At 34.4% G+C, this 18,102-nt stretch overlaps 1 protein-coding gene across 6 annotated transcripts in view; it reads left to right on the top strand.

The window, feature by feature from the left end:
* RYR2 (ryanodine receptor 2) overlaps window positions 1-18,102 on the top strand; it is a 377,699-nt gene that overhangs the window by 320,410 nt on the left and 39,187 nt on the right. For all 6 annotated transcript variants that reach the window (XM_084203478.1, XM_084203479.1, XM_084203477.1 and 3 more), the window contains 8 exons: window positions 22-118; window positions 2,059-2,162; window positions 2,695-2,746; window positions 2,874-2,927; window positions 10,609-10,708; window positions 11,597-11,676; window positions 13,577-13,653; window positions 15,021-15,094. In XM_084203478.1, coding sequence (XP_084059604.1) covers window positions 22-118; window positions 2,059-2,162; window positions 2,695-2,746; window positions 2,874-2,927; window positions 10,609-10,708; window positions 11,597-11,676; window positions 13,577-13,653; window positions 15,021-15,094 — 638 coding nt within the window. The remainder of the gene's footprint in view (window positions 1-21; window positions 119-2,058; window positions 2,163-2,694; window positions 2,747-2,873; window positions 2,928-10,608; window positions 10,709-11,596; window positions 11,677-13,576; window positions 13,654-15,020; window positions 15,095-18,102) is intronic.

Below are 18,102 nucleotides of genomic sequence, written 5' to 3'. Positions count from 1 at the left end.
GTTTTAAATGCTCCTTTTTAGACACCGAGCCGTGAATCTCTTTCTTCAAGGCTATGACAAATCTTGGATTGAAACAGAAGAACATTATTTTGAAGACAAACTGATAGAAGACTTAGCAGTACGTGTGGGTGAAAGGGTCATAGGAATGTATTATGGATTAACATTGTCTCCCTCTTCTTGTACAGTAATAATTCTAAATCTCTGGAGTAGCTAAGATATCACTTAAGCTATCTCTACCCAAAGGGATGAGCTATAACCAAGTCACTTTGACAGCTTTTTAAAAATTACACATGATGGAGATTCCTAAATCCCCTCAGGTTCTTTGCTTCAGGGCTTCAACCTTTTATAAAGCTTTTTTTCCTAAATTACCTATCAATTGCTGTCATTCCCCTATCTCTTATCTTCTGCCCTGTGGAGAAGTGGAACAACCTATTCCCTTCTGTTTTGCAGCTAACTTTTGTGTATTTGAGGACTACATTGTCCACATTAAAGCCATTTAAGTCAAAAGGTTAGAATATGAAACTAGAGGAATCTAGTCTTAGATCAGTCAGTTCCTTAGAAGCTGTCAGAGTCTGCTTCTTCAGAGAAGAATCCTCTTGGCAGGGACATGAAGAATTTTCCCAGTGGTGCAGTGTTAGAGCCATGTCTTTAGCCTTGCAAATACCTACAATGATTTCCATTTAAGTCTGGGGTCCTCATCCCCTACATTTGTCTCTCTGAAAGGTAGCTTTTCACAGCTTGGGCAAGAAACTAGGAACTGATTCAGTCCCTGGGAGGTCCAACAGAACACAATCTGAAATCAGTATTTTTATTGTACGGAGAGCCTGCTCTCTGCAATAGAGAGAGGAAGCAAACCATAAAATTTCTATTAGAAAAAAAAGTAATAATCTGCTTTTACTGCTTAAAGCTTATGCTTAAAACCAGTCACCCAAGTTGTAAACAATTTTGAAAATTAGGATCAAAATACTGAAAGTGAAATCAGCAGCAATGAGCTCAACACAAACAGACTTTGGAAGTTCAGTTTTTCCAGCACATATGCAGAATTTTCTTGTGGCATCCTTATTTTATGAACAATATTATCCTTACTCTGAAAATACAAGCGACTTCTACAGATAAACTTTGTATACAGCCTTTTAAACTGATATCCTTAGGTACCCCAACACAATGCAAGTGTTTTAAATAGTGCAGGTTCAGTCTCAAAAATAATTCTATTTTAGCAGTTGGGAGCATGAGTGTGCAGTGGAACAATATAGGTCTCTGCACATGTGCATGTACGTGCAGGTGTGTGTATGTAAAGAAGTAGCCCAGCATGGTAATTTGGCCTCACTGACATTGAGGATTATCTCCTTACCTCCATGATGAGCCCATATATCTGCTAAGTTTAATAATAACTCCTTGCCAACCAGTAGTTTGTGTGAAAAGCTTTCTCAGAGTGGACAGAAACAGACTGGCCTGGCTTTTGTATCATCCTTTATTAAAATAAACTGTACAGGAATTCCCTTTTAATTCCTCAAACAAATGGATATGTGTGTTTCCACTGCTCTCTTTGGGAGACTTTTCATTAAAAAGAGTGTACCTCATTGCACCTTTCATTAAAAAGAGTGTACAAAACTCCATCTGTCCCTCAAAGTCTCTCAGAGTTTCTCAGTGAACATTATACCTAGCATAGACTTGAAACAGGATTCTCATTTTTATCTGATGAAGCTGGTTAACATAGCAATAGACAGTATAATAATAAATGATAGCATCTGGTTACCACTAATTCTGGATAACAGAGTAAGACTGACGTTATTTTCTGAATCTAGAGAAGAGAGTTGATTTTTTATGAGGAGAAGAAATCCAAAGCTTTGCAGGCGGCATCGTCTTTGTAAGTCTTCTTGGCCATAAACAGAGTCAGGGTTCAGTTTTGTCATTCTTTGCTTGGAAGTTGCTTCCTCCTGATTGTTCAAATCAAAATTAAATATGTTAAAATTGAATGTTTAGAAAATTGCACAGAACAAAAAGTTTTTCACTATAGATAATTAAATATACTTTTAAATTACTTTTTTTTCCCTAAAGAAACCTGGAGAGGAACCACCAGAAGAAGACGAAAGCCTTAAAAGGGTTGATCCTTTACATCAACTTATTCTGCTATTCAGTCGAACAGCCTTGACTGAAAAATGGTAGGGATGGTGTGAGAGACTACAGAGTGCATGCAGATTTTCAGATTACTCCTGTATTTGAAGTCATATATGTGTCTCTTTTCAAGTGAGATTGCATAAGCTAGGCCAAAATGTGCGTATGAACATACAGTGAGTTTGAGTTACACTCAAACCTCTTTAGCTTGTGGTATGTAAAGAGATTTTAATATGACTTTTTCACAGCTATGGATACTGTGTTCAGGGCTCACTGCTCCTCTGTCATCTATGTTCCCTGTTGATATTTACATTCTGAATATGAAATATAAGTAAAAATTGACTATATTCACTTTACTGGACTGTGTTTATGAATTTCTGAGTGCTGTGTTTGTAGCTGGCTATACTTTTCTATTTGTATAAGTTAATCAAGTCTTCATTTTCCAAAAATGCTTCAATAATTATTTATGAGCATAGAAGTTATTCTAAAATATTTTTAAGATGTTTAAAAATACTTTGGCACTTCAGTTCTACTGTAATTAATCTTCCTCATTTTACCTTTCGTCTGTCTGTTAATCAGCAAACTGGAAGAAGATTTCCTGTATATGGCTTATGCTGACATTATGGCAAAGGTAACTTGTTTGATACCTATTGATTATTTTGTGTTTTAACTAAGTTAGTGAAGAAGATAAATAACTTGTAAAGTGTTATCAGTAAATTGTGAGTTATCAGCAGTGTTTTCTTTCTACATGATATCAGAGCTGCCATGATGAAGAAGATGATGATGGTGAAGAAGAAGTGAAGAGTTTTGAAGTAAGATTATACTTGTTTTATTTTTCTTGTCATGTTAGACATTATTTCATAGCTTCCAGCTGACATTTATGTTTTTTGGTTCATGGCTTATTGCAGCTTATTATGCCAGTGAACTGCATGTCACAAGCTGGATATGGCAGATATAAATCCCCAGATTAATATTAGTGAAACAAAAACATGCACAGTATTACATAATATAAGATTAAATAGAGAATAATTTAGTAGATCTTATGTATTTATCTCATTTAACTTCAACTTTTTAGTTAGGTATTACAGATAGTAACTTAGTCTAAAAGTCTGATAATAACAGACTGTATCTCTTAAATTATTCTGGCCTACCATTAGTTTGGATTTTTAAAATACTATAATACTACTTTTTGCAGTAGTCATTTACATTCAGTACCTATAATTCATAGAGCAATTTTATGTTCACATATATGTTAGTGCTTCTTAATAAGATGTGAACTTCTGTTCGTTGGTACTGCTAAGACTTTTTGCATGTGGAGAGAATAGGAGATCTATATTTATTGCCGTTTAATGTTGAGTTTTTAGTGTTCATCACTGTTAAAGGATATACACATGAGTTGATTACAAGTGTAAGAGTTGAGTCCTTGTCCTGTGTTTGCTATGGGATCTGTCTCTCTTTTTCCATTAATAAAATGGAGTTTTCAAGAAATTTGTCTCTTCTGAGGGGCACTGAGGGAATTAGCTCTTTAATATTTTTAATATTTTAATGTGTTTTGGCATATTGCGATTCTGACGTTGAAAGGTGTCTCTTGTGTCTTTCAAATCAATTAGTATTTACATTTCATATCTCTACTAAAACACAGAAACAAGAAATAAATACTTTTATTATTCCTTTAAAAATTCTAAATATACTGATTGATTTACTGTAAAACTATCTGTCCTGTTCTGATTGTTGAGGAGTGGTTTGGGTCATGTTTACTTTTACTCCATTGTTTTATGGACATAGAATGTTCTGTATGTTTTCTATGTGATGCTACATGATATAGCACTGAATTATTTAAGTACATATTCCCTATTTGACTGTATAAAGAAATCAGAAATAATTTCAATACTAAATTCTTTTCAATCACTCAGAAGTCCAGTTGAGTTACAAGTAATATCCTCAAAATATAAAGTTTTGTTTCTTGGTAAATATCTCATTATGAACCCGAATTTCAGTGGTTTTTTTCTGAATTTTTTTTTCTTTTCCTCTTGGAATGCAGTGTATGACATACCACTGACAAAGTTTATTCATTCCTATAGGGTCTTAGCAGTTAGCCTCTACATGCTTTTTAGATATCAAAAGTCTCGTGCTTATAGATATGAAAATTGTTGAATAGGGAGTCATTGAGGTGTATGAAAAATCTATCAGTAAGAAATTTGTTAGTGCTCCTTACCTAAATTGTAATGGGTTCTTTGTTTATCATTCAATTTTTTGTCTTGAGAGAAGATCCTATTCATTTGTTTCTCTTTATTATTTTTTCTGTAGCTGTGAAACTTATGTTTAAATAATGTATTTATATGTGCAAAATACAATTTTGTGTATGTATTTGGTCAGTCACCTGCAGAAAAAAAATTTGGACTTCTTTTTCTTATTACTATTTCGCTTCTTGTCCTTGCCCTTCCTTAAGGTGACAGGATCACAACGCAGCAAGGTAAAACAAAAAACTATGTGTGTATTTGTCTGGGTCTAATTTTGTGATTTTTCAGGCCCAACATCTTGGATAAGTTCAACTAAAGGGTCTTGAAATAATTTTTAACATTTCAGTTCCAGCATGACATCTCTACCAAACCGTTGTTGTGCGCAAGCTCTTTAAAGATTTCAGGAATTATTTATGCAGAATATGCCATGTAAAATTGTGATACTGTTTTGGGGAAAACAGAGTGTTGTTTGGCTTGCTCATTTTGTTTTGCTGTTCATGCCTTATGTGCGTCAGTTATCTTTCTGGTTTTAACTTAATTTGAATTAGTAAAGCAACTTATTTGGTTATTAAGGGAAAGTAGTTGAACTCTTCTTCTGTATCTTAGCAGAGACAAATTTCTGATATAGTGGTAGAATTCTGTTTCCAATATTTGTCACAGAGAGAGCAGCAATCATAGTTCATGTCTGATTCAGAGCTGTTGGAACTGAGTCCTCAGCCTTCAACATTATAGTATTTGACAGAAACTCCTTAGATGCTCCTGACCTTAAATGATTCATAGTTCTTCTATGTTTTTTCTAAGATCATAGAGGCAATATCTCTGAAACTTCAGTGTTAATTTTTTTATTGGCTCTATTTCTTACACAGCTTTTTGTGTGTCATCATGAAAAGCTCACCATTTGTTTCTGAAAGGTGTCCCATGGCTATGCAGCTGACTACTTGCCTGCTTCACGCAGGTCAAAGTCTCAGTTCCCACTGTTGACTCGGACCACTTGCTGGTGGTGCTGCAAGGTTGATATTCTGGGAGAAGGTATGGTGTGTGGAGTAGCTAGTTTTTGGTTCTGAGGTGGTTAAATACAGTTATTTGTGCTGTGGTTGACGACAGCTCGAGTAAGTAAAGATGACTTGAGATTTGAAATGCACAGATTTAGCTAATGGTCAGACTTCAGTCAGTAACTTCAAGTTTCATTTCCTATGGCAATGTGTAGGGAAACAATTGCAACCTTCTCCATGGAGAGGAGCCAAGGGGATTTTGGTATTATGTTTGCTAGGCTTCTATTAACATTCAGATCACAAAAGAAAGAGGTTCCCGGGCATCTGTGGGGAGAGATTATGTATTTCAGGATCAACTTTACTCTTACTCCTCCAGAAATTTGCACAGGTCTGTTCCATCTTCATATGATAAAGGCATTTTCCTGGAAGATGAATGTACTCACAAAAATTTATTTAAAAGGTAGTGTAATTATTATGAACAAAGTGCATATCAAAAAAACCCAAAGAAAATATATAAGGAATCTAATAATATAATTTATTATTTTTTAATTCCGATAATTCAGCTATTCAAATGCTACATATCTATCACTCTGCTTACGTCATTACCACTAAATCTTATATCCTTCATAGAAATATTTTTCTTGCTGACTGTGAAATATTTTAAAAGGGAAAAAAAGCACAACAAAAAATAACCCTTGCTTTCTTCATACATGGCATCAAGCAGTTGTGCAGATGTGAAACTGTACATACCAGATGCGTGTGTGCTTGTGTGTGCATTTGTGTGCTTCTTTCTGTCTGGTGATCAAACGTCAGTGTTGAAGGCAGTTCTTTTATTCTATCCTGTGTATGCATGTGAAAAGTGTGACTATTCAATTTGTATGGGGTTAAAAGTCTACTGCTCTTCTAGACTGTAAAAATTTGTGGTGTTTGAAGTCTTGAATCCTTTTGAAGTCAGAGCAATAGAGATATTTGGGCAAGCTTAGAAAGTGATGAAAATTCCTAGTGTATTTTATTGACAATTTTGTTGCTCATATCTCATGCAGTGAAGTCTTATTTTTGTACAATTAATTTGAATTGGGTTAATAGTGTGAACAATAGGGACATGATGATAATGTTCTCTGTATGTTAGTATGTTCCTGTCAACATTTACCTGCTAGTATTTGCTTTGAGCTATTACAGATGTCTTTGCCCCTTCCCCTTTGTCTCTAAGTTAACTTTTTGTCTTATTGAACAGATACTCAATCGACCCCCTGTAAAGTTGGTGTTACTGTCTTTGATTCTATCTGATAAGAAATTATTTTTAATCAAACTGTTTCACTAGCTAAATGCAAATAGTTTTCTGCATATGGATCACTCCTACATATTAATGTGTGCCAAATATGTGTAGGATGGGAACTCAAAGAAGGAATCAAAATTTAGATCATATTTTTAAACTCATTGGTATTAAATGGATTTAAATTGACTCTTCACAGGAAGAGAAGAAATGGAGGAAATAGAGCTTCCTATTGCAGTTCATTTCATACCTGTTACTGGTAGCAACTTTTTTGGTAGATTTCTTTATTCACAACTTTTTTGACAAAATTATACATTGTGCTGTCACTTACCTCAGACAAAAATTTTCCTGTTTCTTTACATACAAATAATGCAACCTCATAAGGTTGCATAAGGGCTTCAGCCCTCTGAAGTTGTTTACCAGTATCTCTTACTGTCACAAATCCTGAATAAACCACTGAGTGTTCATATACCATATATTTACAATAAGTGACCATTTATTCTGTGAATTAAGATCAGACTCCATATTCAATTTATCAATTCTAAGAAAGTAAGCATTCAAATAACTATGTAAAAACCTGTTTTTTATCAGTTTTTCCTACATGCGATGGATTGTATGGAACCTAATACATGGTTTCACTCCCTACGCTACAGAATATGTTATTTATTAATAAAATAGTTTGGGTTGGAAAGGCCCTTTAGAGGTCCTTTAGTCCAAATCCCTCACAACAAGCAGTGATGCTTCAATGATGAAGTCCTATAGAGGGATTTAGGAAAAAATAATTTTTTTTTATAGAGCAGAAACGAGCATTGAACTTAAGGGATTGAAGTATTTATAAAGATGTATTTATAAAAAGGTACAGAAGTATTATGTATGAGTACTTGATATTTTAATTACATAGCTTATACTTCTGCATGCCTGAAATTGAAATGAACAGTTGTTTTGCCAGTGTGAGTCCTGCCTAATAGGATTTGTTCTCTGGGCTAAGCAGAAGTCATGAAAAAATATGAAGACAATTCAAAGGAGAAGCATTCATCTTCTAATAGCTGAGTTGAAAGCAATTTCTGTTCTTTTCATATTTTTTTCTTTTCTTAAACCTAAGTTCATTACTTCATATTAAACAAAAAAAAAGAAAAAAATGCTCTGTAAAAGTAGGGTCTTATATCAGCAGTCTGTATTTTGGAGCTTAGTGGTAGCAGCAAACAAACCTCTCCATATGTCCTACCTCAAAGGGAAACTCCAATAACCAGTCTCTGTATGAATTGCAAAAAAATTTAAGAATTTCAGTGAAATACTTGTCAATTAAAGCTTCTCTTTAGTTTTAGCAAGTTTGTTGCCTACAAATTCAAACTAAAAATTGTGGGTTTGCCTGATTTATTTTGGCATATGATTGCTCATAATGATTTAAACCCCAAAAAACAGAATGAAGTAGAAAATATTTGGGTGTCTACTTTCAAAGTGCATGATTCAGAAGTTTTCTTGGTTTGGTAGAATGCTGGAAAAAGTCTATAATATGGGAACACATGTATGTACATTTATAAGTGGTCAGCTTTTTCCTATATGAGTGGAAAACATCCAAGATAAAATAGATTTGTTCCTCCTTGAGGATTGTTGTTTGGGATGTGTTTGGTTTTTTGGTTTTGGTTGGTTGGTTGTTTTTGTTTTTGTTTTTTTTTTTAAATTCTGTTCAATTATTTTAAATGTTTCATTTAGTGAAGTATTTCTGCTGTTGTTGTGATGGTTTGGTGAATGACAGAAAGCTCAAATCATTGGCTAATTACTTTGTTAGTTTCTTGATTTCAACTGGCAAGTGAGTGGATAAAGTGCAAAAAGCTGAAACTGGTAGCGTAGATAACAGTGTAAACAGTGAGCACATCTTAAAGAAATGGGGATAACCTTATTAATTTAGTATGCTTTGTAGGCAATGGGTGGTCCTCTTCATGTAAGTGCTGCCATCACATATATATTTATATATAATGTGTTGAGTTGGCAGGGAGAAAGCAACAGTGAAAATGCATTGTGAAGCTGAAGAAGGAACCATGATCTTTATGGGTTATCATCCAAGAATGGTTGCTTCTAAGAGAAATGCTTTGGTGTTTTTGTTGGTGGATTGCTTTGGTTGGTAGATTGGTTTGGTTTTTGTTTTCTTTTTTTTTGGTCTGTTTTGTTACTAATATCCTAGACATCTTGATTTCCACGTCAAATGCCACTTTTCTCATGCTAAGCTGTTTGACAATGCCTCTTTCTACTGTTCTTCTATACTGCCATTGCAAGAAGTTAGTCTGTAGATTGTGCAGATAAATCCTCACTGTAAGCATTCTTATAAATCTTAGATATTCTTACAAAAAAATGTTGCACAATGAAAGTAGTATAGCTGGTGTTAGGCTTGTGAATAGTAAATTTTGCAAGGAAAGAAAGATGAGAGGGTGTTGGGTCTAAAACTAAAAGTATCTAAAAATAGGAAATCGTTTTTAAGAAAAGAAAGGCTGATCAACTTTCAGTGGCTTCTGAAGCAAATGAAAATATTTTATTGTAGCTATATTGAACCTGTGATGTCATGGTTTTCTGGTGGTTTGTGTGTGTGGTGTGTGGGTGTGTGTGCGTGTATGTTTCTGTTTTGTTTTTGTTGAACTTCCAGGAAGAGGTTTAAACATGAAGGCAAAACTTTCAAACCCTAGCATGGCTAAATACAAAGCAACGCTGCCATTTTTTTTTCCTTTTTGTGCCTCCATCTAGATCTGTCACATAATTTAAAGCAAAAAGAAAGATACAATTTAACCACAGGAGAGCTAATAGTGTGAAAAAAAAAACCCTGATGAATTTTGTTTCCGCAGCACGATATTATCAAAGATTTAAGAAACAAATTTGCCAGCCTCGGCGAGAACTCTCTGGTAACAGCATAAATGTCTGTGTTGGTTTGCTTTTGAGTTAAAGGTTTCTTTTTCATTCATTTGAACATATTTCTCTTTTTTACCTCTTCTTTTTTAATTTATTACTCATATCCTCTATTTAGCAAGCCTTCATTTTTTAAACCTCTTCCATCTTCCAATGTATTTTTTCTGTAACTTGGATGGAAAGTTTATGGCAGCAAAGCTGTCATTCTGGCTACTTCTGCTGCAGCTGTTCCTGCTTCTAGGTCATACATGTTTTGGGCGTTGTGTTTTTGGACATGATACTAACTGGTTGTGTCATGTTCCTTTTGAGTAAGCTTTTTACCACGCCATCTGATGGACTCACTGTCATAGGGCTCTATGCAACTTCCATTTTGCAACTTATACTGCTTAGTCATCCTCAATTCTCCAGCAAACTTCAATTAACCTGATGAAAGTTGAAATTCTTCTGGAATTAACTGTGCCTTTATGTTTGCTCTTTATGCTCGTTATGTTTTCGGTAGTAGTTTAAATTACAAAAAAGAAACTTCACCATTGCTCAAGCAACGCCATGCAGTATTGTTTGTTGCCGCTAGAGAATACAAAATATAAAAGCACAGTGTATTCTATCAAATATTCTGTAAGTAGGGGGGCAATCTATATTGTAATATAATGATATGTTTTGAAAAAAATTCTGAGATGTTTCTTTTACTCTGGTATTCAGCAACAACTTACAACTCAAGAGTCACATACTGAGCAGTATGAAGTTATGGTCACACTATAGAAGATTATTAAGAGTATGAACTGTTGCACAAAAACACAGCATAAAAGTGCAAGTTTGATACATGCAGTATATATCATGAACATGGGCTTTGAACTAACCTAATGATTCACAATTGAGACGACTCTTTCCAGATAAACTGCTAAAAGCATATTAAAGAAAAATACTAAGTGGAGATTATTACTTGAATCTGTTAATTATTTGTTCAATAGCATCGTATGTATTAAAATGGTTCATGATGTTGCCATAGAGCCCATAAACTAAGAGAAAACCAAGAACCTTTGGAGGATTGATAGTAACTCAAATCTCATGTTAAATGACCGGAATTTTTATTCAGGAAAAAGAAATGGAAAAGCAAAAACTTCTGTATCAGCAAGCCAGACTGCATGATCGCGGTGCTGCTGAGATGGTTTTGCAGACAATCAGTGCAAGTAAAGGTAAGGCTTTGGTGTGTAGACTAAATTTTAAACCTTATTTCTAATGAACTTTGAAGTGATTTTATTTCTTATTGGGCACAACATGCATATGTTTGGGTCCAAGATTCACTTTCAAAATTAACTCAAAAATTCAAAATTTTTGATAGCTAATCCAGAAAGGTATAATGAGTGATTTTCATGAGACTGTTGTTTCTTTTGTAGTTGTAATTAATTTTTTCTAGTGCTAATTTTGAGGATGCATGAATTACTTCATAGCTTTAGCAGCACTGAATGACAAAATGCCCTTGAATTCTGGAATGTGTACAGTTCTGAAGTAGGTGTGGACTTAAGTTCTTTTTTTATTTCCCATTTTCCAAATAACTGCTTTATTGGTGTACTGTGATAAAACATTTCAGAAGTTTAAATGATGCTTTTTTCCCTTAGAAATCACCTAATTCTAAGGTTTTATGCATTGATTTTTTCCTTTTGTGATATATTTTCACAATAGTGATGTTTTAAAAAAGCCTGATTACAAATTTTGTTTACTGTAGTTAAATGCTTGGGTCACTGTAATTTTCTGAATAAACCAGAAGGAAGCATCCAGATTTTCATGCAGAGGGGACATATTGTTAATTTTGAAAGCTAGCTTGTCATTGTGAGCCCACCCTTAAATCCACTGTTCAATGCTCTGCTGATTGAAACATGATTTATATTCACTGAACTTAATTATTCCTGCCTTATATCTTGCTTCTTCTGTGTACTTTGTATGCGATACACTATGCATGCAGGCACTCATGAAGAAATTCAGGGAAAATAGGTCAGTTTTACAATTCATTGAATGGATAAAATAATTAATAAAACATTATTATTTTTATATGATCCAAAAATGTTTTTAAAAATATTTTTAAGGTGAGATGGGGCCGATGGTTGCAGCAACCCTAAAGCTTGGAATTGCCATCCTAAATGGAGGAAATTCTACTGTTCAACAGGTAAGGTACTAGTTTCTTCTACCCTTTCTAGCCAGTACAGGTCTTTATACCATGGCCATTATTGCTGTAGTACCACATTACGTAGTGTGACTGTTTGTCACACACTGTTTATCCTCTTACTCCTGTTTGCAGAACAAAATTGTAAAAAAATACCTTGTTTGATGGGTATTTCTTATTTCTTTAGAAGGCTAAAAGATTTGTTTTGCACTTCAGGTGTAAGGGGGAAATTTTATGTTATGTCATTTACTTCTGTAGGAATTCTTTGGGAAGGAGGACTTTCTTGGGAGATTGCTATTGTCCTATAGCCTGTAGAGCAAAATTGCTGACCCCAGTCTTCACTAAAAATAATGATACACAATTTCAGAAGTCCTTAGCTTATGCAATGAGATTCTTGCTGATAAAAGCAGAGAAAATCCTGAATAACTAATCCATTGTAAGATAATTTGGTTCCCAGTGGACAAGTCTAGTACGTTAAAAGAATCCTGCACTGTTGGAGGCTGATATAGGGTACGTTCAGTGTTCTGTACTAGCTGAGGATTCCTATGTTGAGAAGGGTTTATACCTGCCATTACTAAATTATTGCAGTACAGTTTAAAGAATACAGACAACTGGGAGCAATTAAGGTCCTGAGTGAAACTGCTGAATGCAACCAAAGTAATGTTCTTTTCAGGGGCTGTCATTGCCAGGAATTGACATGAAAGACTATAGGTAGTGCAGAATTTATTTGCTTGAGCCACTGACAGTTCTTTGTGATGTCATGATATTAAATTAGGAAAATCATGAAATTTTTAATCCTACAATCTATTTTTAAGAATCATTTGGTAAAGACTTAATGAATCAAAATGCAGAAAACAGTATTTTTGGATTGATAGGAATGCTACTAGTGAAAATTACATTCTTAAAGCATAAAAGCATCAGTAGTACCGTTAGAATTGTAGTTTTTTTAGTTGCCTCATTTATACCTGTTTCTTCTGGTGTTATGCTCAACTTTCCAATTTTCCTTTAGGTCCTAAGATCAGCTTTCTAGTCTACCTTGAGAAGAGTGGTATGGGTGGGGGGAGAGGAACAATGGTGGTTTTTAAAGGTCATTATTATAATTCTCCTCTGGAGTTCTTTGCTTTGATTGCTATAATGTTGTTGATTGGGGTATTCTTTTCCTCTAGTCTTGGGTTTGCTTGGGTTTACACTGAGACATTTTGCTAACACTGTCTGCCCCCGTGCTGTCCATTTTGGAGGTTTCTTATTATCCACTTTTCCTATTATTTTTGCAAAAATAGTTTTACTTCCATCACAGCATGAATTCTTGTAGCTTTCCTACTAAGATTGACCTTTAGCATTTTCTTCACAACAGAGCTCTGGTATCAATATCTTTGCTCAACAATGCATTGCATTCTTCACTCAATAAATTCTTGTATTGCAATCTGTTTTCAGATAGTTATTGCACATTATAATAAAGCTTAAAAAAGTTTAAAATATGCTGAAATTACTGCAAACAGACTATTGCAACTAAAATAATTTAAAATAAACTGAGGTTAAGAAAAACCTCGTCTGGTGTTGAAACAATAGTGTCAACAAAAATTTTTAGCCTGCTAGTAGCACAATTGCATTTGTATTAAACTCTAAATTCTTCTGGCTGTGTTGACTTTAGTTACTACCTTCATTTTCCATGCTTTAGGAAGACATAACCAAAATGTATGACCTTTTCTATAAAGTACATGAGCATTAAATTTTGATTTTGGTTTTGATATCTGGATTTTTCTCTGCAAGGTTCTTAAATATTAGAGATATTTCCAAGCACCAACATCACTAATAGAATTGAATACATATAGTCTTAAGTTACCTGGGTTATTACATAATAGGAGTATTAATTCTCTGTGTAAATTATTTGTGTTTGCTGCAGAAAATGCTTGACTACCTCAAGGATAAAAAGGATGTGGGGTTCTTTCAGAGCCTTGCTGGTCTTATGCAGTCCTGTAGGTAAGAAAGTATCAACTTGAAAAATGTATTATTTTGCATGTGTATTTTATTCCATGGGATTTATAGTTCTGGAATGATCCTCTACATAGTCCTTGCAAGTAGCACTTGTGATTTATAATGTGCTAGATTTGGGTTAAAGGACAGGATGGTGCTCATGGTGTAAAAATCTTGGTGATATGGATCCGCTCTTTCCAAAAATATTTACAGAATTTGAGTCTACTTGAGGTATGGCAGAAAACTACTCCAGAGTTAGGAGCACTCCTCAGAGGCAAATCCTTAACTCTGGAGGCATCCAGTAATCGTGCAGAGATCAGGTTAATGGTCAATGTTAAGTAATCATAAAAGATTTTGGGAAAGCCCAGGTTTGTTAGAATTATTCATAGGACTTCTTAGAAGTCAGGAAAAGAAATGAAATATCTAATATCATATTAAATTAATGAATTTTAATAAATTGAGATGATACTATGACTTTTTTGTTCATTCATGCTTATTTATGACTTATATTCATTTCATATATAAATGTATGTGTTTAAATGTTTTATACATAATTTATAAGAATAAACCATATCAATAAATGATGTATTAGTGAACATAAAACATAGGATTAAAATGGGTTCCCTGGATCAGGTGATTCAGTCTTCTTGTTATGTCCAGGGTTTCACATTTTGTATTGTTTTTTCTTAATTATGTATTCTTTTTTCTTAATGCTGTCTGTGGCCAAGTTGCATTTTGAAATCAGTGAGGTTTCTTGCCAGCAGAGATTCTGTATAGTTCTATGTTAATCTTACTTTTACAACTATTTTTGCTCATGAACAAAAGTTATCCCTGGGCGGCTGACATGCAAAGCCCTGAAAGGCAGGATCTCACTGGTTCACAAATGAAATATGTGAAGTATCGTCCTTCCTTGAATCTGGTTAGTTGAATACATATTCCCTTTTGGTAGCTTCAGTTTTTTAGAATGTGGAAGGAGAGAAACACTAAATGAAACTAATAATGACAGTTTTGTAATGGACCTTGCTGCTTTGGTATGAACTGGGCTATAATACAAAAGTAGTCAATAACTTGGCTTCCTTATAGCACGTAAAAATGAGCATGTGTATCATAAATGCATCTATTCCCCTTTTTTTTGGTCAGTCATACAGAGCTGAATTCTGTGGTCACATTCAGGGCAAAAGCAGGTTCAGGTTGTTGAGCTGAGATTTATAGTCTTGTAACAGATGCATGTATTAAGCCACTGAGATGTATCTTTTTAATGCTGGTATGATTGTAAAGTTCAATGAAATCACAAATCCTTTTTAACTTCCACAAAATTAAATGTTATATTTATTTAATTAATCACAGGACAAATGTAATTTTTCTCACCGCAGTGTTCTTGACCTAAATGCATTTGAACGTCAGAACAAAGCAGAAGGCCTTGGCATGGTGACTGAAGAGGGATCAGGTACTATTGATTCAACAGAAATTATCCATGACCTTTTTGAAGTTTTGCAGAAGCAAGCTGAATTTGAAAGAACCCAGGGTGGGTTTAATTTAGGCATAAGGAACAGGTTCTTCACCCAAAGGCTTTTTGGGCACTGGAACAAAGACCGGGGAAGTGGTCACAGCACCCGCCTGACAGAGTTCAAGCAGTGTTTGTCTGGACAATGCTCTCAGGCATGTGGTGTGACTCTTGGGGTGTCCCATGCCTAAATCCCATAGGATTTAGAATTTGAAGATGCTTATGGGTCTCTTCCACCTCAGGATAATCTATGATTCCCTGAACCCTGTAATCTAGAGGCTGAAGCTAGAACAGGTTTCCTAAAAGTGATTTATATTTAATTGACATACCTAAGCCCATCCTTTTGAACAGGAAATCATTAGCATGTGTTGAGTTTCAGAATGGTCTCAGAGGCCTCTTTCTCATAATTTTGAAGAAGCGAAGACATTACATGTAAAATTGAAAACATATTCCCGTTACAAACAGCAGCGTTTATGCATGTAAAACATTTCAGAAGTCCCCAACCAGTTTCAGCATAGAATGAAATTAAAAATTCCCACCTGATTTCTTGAACTGAAAACCACACCACTTACTTAAGCCATAAATAAAATATAAGAGGTTGATGGAAATCTATCTGCTCTGTGGAAAAAAGTCTGGGAAAAGCTTTTCCTTTGAAATAATTTTTTTTCTATTTGTCTTTGGGGAAATATTGCAAAGTTTTCACTCTGCTTTTGACTTTGAACCAATTTGGCTTTCCACCCTTGGTGTTACTTCACTGTCAATTTCTTTCTTCTGCTTGATAGTAAATTCTACTACTCCTTTACTGTGATTGTCTGGGTACATTAAGTTCATTCTTGCGTTCTTAATAGAGCTACCAAAGCACATTTTCTCCCCTTATCTTCAGAATTTTTTACAGTGCATTTTTATGTTTAAATCCTACAGTGACCTAACCTTTTAACATGTTTTTATATTAAAAGCAAGGTAAAAAAGCTTGACTCTATAATCCCTATTGCATTTGAGGGATCATAATTCATATCAGCAACACTGCATATCTCATTGTCCCTTGTGCCTGTAGGTCTTTTATGCGGCCTATTTCTTTAATATTCAACTGCTTAAATAATGATTTTTCATTAACTATTACATTTGCCTGAATGACTTCAAGGCCAGTCAAACATTGTGCTTCTCCAAAAATGCTCTCACAGTTTAAATTATAGATTAAATCTTTCTAGACTTATATGAGTGATAAAAAAGCAAACCCATGTAGATAAAATTCGGTTACAAGATGGCAAATTGTGCACTGGTACAGCTATCTGGCGTATAATTTTTGGATATTACTCTCATGTTTTACTGAAGATTATTCTGCACAACTTTTTTTTACTTTGGACAACATTTCTACTATTACATAACTAAACTCACTCAAAATGTTGGATTCTGAAATGGACTCTCAAGATATTGGCTCATTATTCTTTTGACCTCTGCCTCTGTTTCTAGAAATGACTGGTTTTTGCATGCAAATATATAAATGAATCTTTAAATGCTGCATAATTGACTCTACTGATGTTAAGAGTATTTTTGTCCTTCCTCATTTGAGGGATTTTTTTTCTTTTCTGTTTATTTGATGTTTCTCTTTTAGTACAGAACTAATTTTGGCAAAACCAATACTAACTATATTTTGTATTTCCTAAAACAAATTCTCACCTTTTTTTCTTTTTTTTCCTGTTTCTTTTTCTTTGAACTAATTGTCCTGTCCTCCCTTCCTCAGTCATCACCCATGAGCGTGGTAATTATTAAAAACAACTGCCTATTCCTTATTTTCCCTGCTCTTAGCTTTGTGTCAGCATTGTACAGCTCCTGAATATCAGTAGATTTTTCCCTGTAATACTGCTAAACTAGTGTGATTTTTTCTGTTAATATTACAATTTTTCATCCTAAAATTCTTGGTTTACATGTCAAAACTTCCCATTTTGGTCTTCCTCTCCTTCTCAGGATTTGCACAGTGACTGACACAGTAGATGTAAGAGCAACAAGCTTTTTTATACTTTTCTTTCCTGTTCTTTTTTATTTGTTTTCATTTTGGTGAGCCAAATATTTTAAATGGATGAATGTTAAAAGGAAAAAATAGTAAAATATACATACACAAAGCCTTGTGCTTTAGTCCTCCTGTAGCCTTTTTGTTGTGTATTGAATGTGGCTTTATTGCTGCACTGATTTGTGCAAGCACAGGAAATCAGTGGTGGATCCAGTGAGGATTTGAGGGTGGTTAGTGAGGAGAGGACTTGCCACTGGCTAGGTTTATCTAATGCAGTCAGGAGTTGATACAAGAAAGAGGTGGTGCATTGCTCATTTAGAGGAATCAGTGCTGTTTACAGGCGACTCTTCCTTATTCTGGAAGCTACTTGGTGTGTTATGGGTGCTATACCTCAAAATTTCCTTACTTCAAGTAAAGGAAGAGCTTTGTAGGAGCAGTTGCCATGAAATGTTCGTGTCACCATGTGAAAAGAGAATTTGCAATACAAAATGTGTATACCAGTCAGCAGAAACAATGAACTCCAACACAGCAGATGTCTTTTCATTAGCCAAATGTTGGGGAGGAGGATGATCTGGTGTTTTATTTGTTTTCTCAGTGGAAATTTTCTATTTGGCAACTTAACAAAATTCTCCACAGTGATTAGGATAATTTTTTTTGTTTGTTTTCCTTGTTAGTGAGCAGTAGCAGTGTCAAGATACAGTAATCACTGCGTCAAAGATTTCTTGGCCCTAAGGGATAATATTTGCAAATACCATCTTTTCCTACGTATTAATATCCAGCAACTGAAAATTCAAGACAAAAGAAAGCCAAATCCAGCCAAAAAATACTGTATTTTTCCCTTTCAAAGTTACATAATTGTTGATAATATGCTGCCTTTAAATAGTAATATTTTTTTATAACATGAAGCACACCTTTTTCAGTTAATTGAGAAGTAGTTTACACA

This window comes from Fringilla coelebs (genome assembly GCF_963513975.1).
Source record: "Fringilla coelebs genome assembly, chromosome: 3".
Lineage (NCBI taxonomy): Eukaryota > Metazoa > Chordata > Aves > Passeriformes > Fringillidae > Fringilla > Fringilla coelebs.
This window is presented reverse-complemented; position numbering and strand designations above follow the sequence as displayed.